This window comes from Asparagus officinalis, chromosome 9 (genome assembly GCF_001876935.1).
Source record: "Asparagus officinalis chromosome 9, Aspof.V1, whole genome shotgun sequence".
NCBI classification, from domain to species: domain Eukaryota; kingdom Viridiplantae; phylum Streptophyta; class Magnoliopsida; order Asparagales; family Asparagaceae; genus Asparagus; species Asparagus officinalis.
Genome location: NC_033802.1, coordinates 18,577,393 through 18,581,779, shown reverse-complemented (window position 1 = coordinate 18,581,779; position 4,387 = coordinate 18,577,393). Strand labels below are relative to the sequence as shown.

The following is a 4,387-nucleotide window of genomic DNA, read 5'->3' as shown; positions in this document are numbered from 1 at the left end:
ATGGATCTATAATAATGTTAATTTTTAGTATACTAGTTTGAGAAAGAACTTCCCAAGATGGGAATATGACACAAAGGGGTAACAAACCCACAGCCTCTGATTTTTTATTCATGTTTTCTAAATATTGGTTCTCTTCTTTTTGTTGCAGAATTTATCAGCGAAGCTTTATGCTTCTTTGCGTATGCTTCGAACTATACTTGTAAAAGAAGCTGGTGAGGGGGTCATGGCCTACCACATTTTTGGGTAAGTTTTTTCCTTGAGTCCTTTATTAAGCTTATGTTCTTCATACGAAATTTTGACCCCTGGCTCATGATGATTCTTCCGCTCTACTTTAGAAACGCCACATTGCAGCAGATTAGCAAGAGAATTCCAAGAAACAAAGAAGAACTTCTTGAAATAAATGGCATCGGAAAGTAAGATCTTCTTTCTTTACTGTTGATCATACACAAAACACATCATTGATGTAAGAGTGTGACAGCCAGGACTTGTGTCAAGTTTCTTTTTTTTTCCTTTAGATCTACTACAATGTGTCCCCTTTAGATAAGCTGGCCTTTTAACCATAATGCTACTGCAGTCAATGAATATTGGTAGACATCCTATGGTTCATTGCCTTTAATAGTATCTTACTACTTAATAATCCACTAGATTTACCAAACACTCCAGATTATAATCCACTTGGATAATATTCCACAAATGGATTATAATCCAAGTTCCCAAACATGCTCTTAGGAATTTCCTTTATTATATGTTTCTTTTCTTGTTAAAGTTCTCCTGCGTGCGTAGGTATTGTACAAAGTGTATTAAGTATGGGACATTACACCTTTATAATCAATGAGAATGTAGAAAACCTCTTCTTACTTTCTTTTATTTCAACAATGACTGAACATATAATCAAGAATTGTGCAAATAAACATGCTTAAATCAATTTGTTATTTCAGGGCAAAGATAAACAAGTATGGTGACCGAGTTTTAGATACCATAGAATCTACAATCAGGGAGTATCAGAAGACAGTCAAGAACAGTAGCAGCGGTAGCAGCAATGAGAGTGCAGATGCAGCAAAGAGAAGGAGAGAATCAAAAGGGTCCCACTCCAATGCGCTCGATGACGATTTTGCCCCCACCACTACTCAATCCAAGAAACGAGGACCAAAGTTGGGGTCTAATAGTATATCAACAAACTATGAACGTTGTATAGATGTTGATTTGGATGGATATGAAGAAGAGGTTGAGGAGTCTGCTTCAAGAACGAAGCAGCAAGAATCCGGCAGAGTCTTGCCTCGGTGGTCAAAAACAGCAAGCAAACTGAAGAATGGTTCTGTGAATAATTTATTCAAGGATTATATGTTCAAGAAGTAGTCTCATTTCTTGCATTAAATGGATGAAAAATTTTGCTACTAACTTCAAGGTGTGTGGTTTGCTAGATTGCGCCGTTAATGGAACTGTTTAATTTTGGTCGGAGGAGGTTAATGTTAATGGTTCTAGTGGAGAAGAAGCGTCAAGGTGTACATTTTGTATAATATATGAAGATTCTGTTAGAATGCCGCTTCATTTGTCCTTGTGAAAGAAAGAGCTATCATCTTCAGCAATGCCTTCAAAATCTTTCAAGCTTTTCGTCACATTTGCCATCATTTATAGTTATTATCATCCCAATAGTAGAATGATAAGCAATACAGCTCTTGATTGCGTGTCTTCATTTCAGGGAAGATTTTTCTTTTTTCGGCGGAGAAGGTGACGTACCCCGACCTAATTGGCTAATGGGCCCAAAGGTGCTTGATAAACTGGACCCATTAGACTGCTTGACCGGTTTTAGTCATGACTTTACGGGACTGTTTTGTATGCAAACAGAGCTTTTTAGCAGTGAATACTGCGAAGGGATTCATATTTAAATTGGTTGATTTTCCAACATTGTAATTATGAATATAAATTAATTTGTGATTCGTATAGTCAGATGATGCATTCAATTTGGTTGGAGCAAAAATTGCTGCCTCTTAGAAAAAGGAATATATATATATATATATATATATATATATATATTATATAATATATATATAGAATATGGGTATGCTTGGTACCAAGCCATAAAATTTGTGCTTGGTAGTGACGGTGGCACATTATCTCCACTCATTCAAATGGGGGACCACATTCACACATGGGTTAAATGTGGTCCCCCTAATTGAATGAGTGGATGAGAATGAGACACATCACTATCAAGCACAAAATTTGTGGCTTGGTACCAAGTATACCCATTTTTCTCAGATATATATATATATATATATATATATATATATATATTATATATATATATATATATATATATATATATATATATTATATATACTAGCTCCTGTATTCTTACGATTTTTGCATGTGCAGGCATCAGCCCACCCCGCCCGCGCTCGAATCGCGGCATAAAAGTCAGAGGAGGAGGGAGTTCGGCTCCAACTTTCATCCTCTCCTTCCCCACCATCGCCTAGATCGAAACTGCATCCGACCGCAGGAAACCCTCATCGACTGTTTGTTTACGAGCATCAACACATGTCATTGATACCAACATGAAATCAAGCTTGACATGAGAAAATATAGCATTGTAAAAGTGAAAAACATTTCAAAAAATAGCGTTCTAAAAGCAAAATGAATAATTAAAGCTCATAAGACAAGATGATTGGTTAAAAGTGGGCTAAAATGACACAAAAGATAATATGGAGTTTGTTCCTAATCCTTGATAAATTTAAAAAAATATATAAAATAAAGATTAATACTAAATCTAGTATACTTTTATATAATAAAAACATCCACATAAACATATAAAAGTACTAAAAAAGTTTTTAAAAATCCCTTCCAAAAATTCCTAACTTACTCCAAAAAAAACCTATTCTATAAAATATTCAGAGAATAGTGTCTTTCATTTCTTTTGTTTTATTTTTTATTGAGACGTTATCAATCATTCTTCACCTTTATCTTTTTTGATAAAATTAGACTACTTTTAGATGCCAAAAAAAGAATAGTAAAACCTTAAAATAAAAGTTAAATTTATATATCTTAATGAAAGAATATCAAACAACTACTCTTTTTTTTGCTATGTTTTGAAATTTTAGTCACTTTTTCGTGATTTTGAATTTTAAGGGTGTGTTTTGCAAATTTTAAAACTTTGGGAGTGTTTTTAAAAAAATTAAATTTTAAGTTGAGTGCTTGTAATTTTCATGTTTCATATGTTGGTAGTAAGTTTTTTAATGTCAGAATATTTCTTACAACTCTGAATTTTGAGGGTATTTTTTATAATTATTGAAACTTTAGATTGTTTGTTGCAAAATTTAAAATTTTAACGGTCTGTTGATAATTTTGAGATTTGATATGTATTGGTTATAAGTTATTAAATTTTAGGGTTTTGTGTGTTTTTTAATTTTCGAAGGAGTTTTTCAGAATTTTTATAACTTTGAGGTTATTTTTTATAAATTTTAGTTTTTTAGTGTCTGATAGTATTTCTTTGAATTCATCTTTGTTGTTCGCAAGTTTTGAAATTTTAGTATTTCCTAGTGCTTTTTTATTATTTGAACTTTTGAGGGTGTTTTTATAGTTTTTAAAATATTGAGGGTTTCATGTTTGTTGTTTTAAGTTTTGAAACGTCTGGATGTTTTGTGTAATTTTATGCTTTTAAGGGTGTTTTGTGCAATTTTTAAAATTTTTTGGGGTTTTTTACAATCTTTATATATTATAGTTTATTATTTTTTAAATTATTAACCAGTAAGTATGTCACATAAGATTAGGATAGGATATAATTATGATTATAATAAATTAAATTTAAATAAAATATTCAAATAGTCAAGGGTAATATTGACCATTGAAAGATTTTACCGAACTCGTATAATTTTAAAATTTGATATGTATTGGTTATAAGTTATTAAAATTTAGGGTTTTCTGTGTTTTTTAATTTCGAAGGAGTTTTTTGGAATATTTATAACTTTGAGGTTATTTTTTACAAATTTTAGTTTTTTAGTGTCTGATAGTAATTCCTTGAATTCTCTTTGTTGTTCGCAAGTTTTGAAATTTCAGAATTTCATAGTGCTTTGTTATTATTTAAACCTTTGAGGGTGTTTTCATAGTTTTTAAAATATTGAGCGTTTCATGTTTGTTGTTTTAAGTTTTAAAACGTTTGGATGTTTTGTGTAATTTTATACTTTTAAGAACGTTTTGTGCAATTTTTGAAAATTTTTAGGGTTTTTACAATTTTTATATATTATAACTTATTAATTTTTAAATTATTGACCTGTAAGTACTTCACATAGGATTAGGATAGAATATAATTATGATTATAATAAATTAAAATTTAAATAAAATATACAAATAGTCAAAGGTAATATTAACCATAGAAAGATTTTTCCAAACTCAT

General features: G+C 30.7%; 1 protein-coding gene across 1 annotated transcript in view; it reads left to right on the top strand.

Annotated features, from left to right (window-relative positions):
- Nucleotides 1–1,947, top strand: part of LOC109823255 (ATP-dependent DNA helicase Q-like 4A) — a 21,126-nt gene extending 19,179 nt beyond the window's left edge. Inside the window, 3 exon segments of the mRNA XM_020389539.1 lie at nt 149–243; nt 336–413; nt 939–1,947. Coding sequence (XP_020245128.1) covers nt 149–243; nt 336–413; nt 939–1,356 — 591 coding nt within the window. The 3' untranslated portion in view covers nt 1,357–1,947.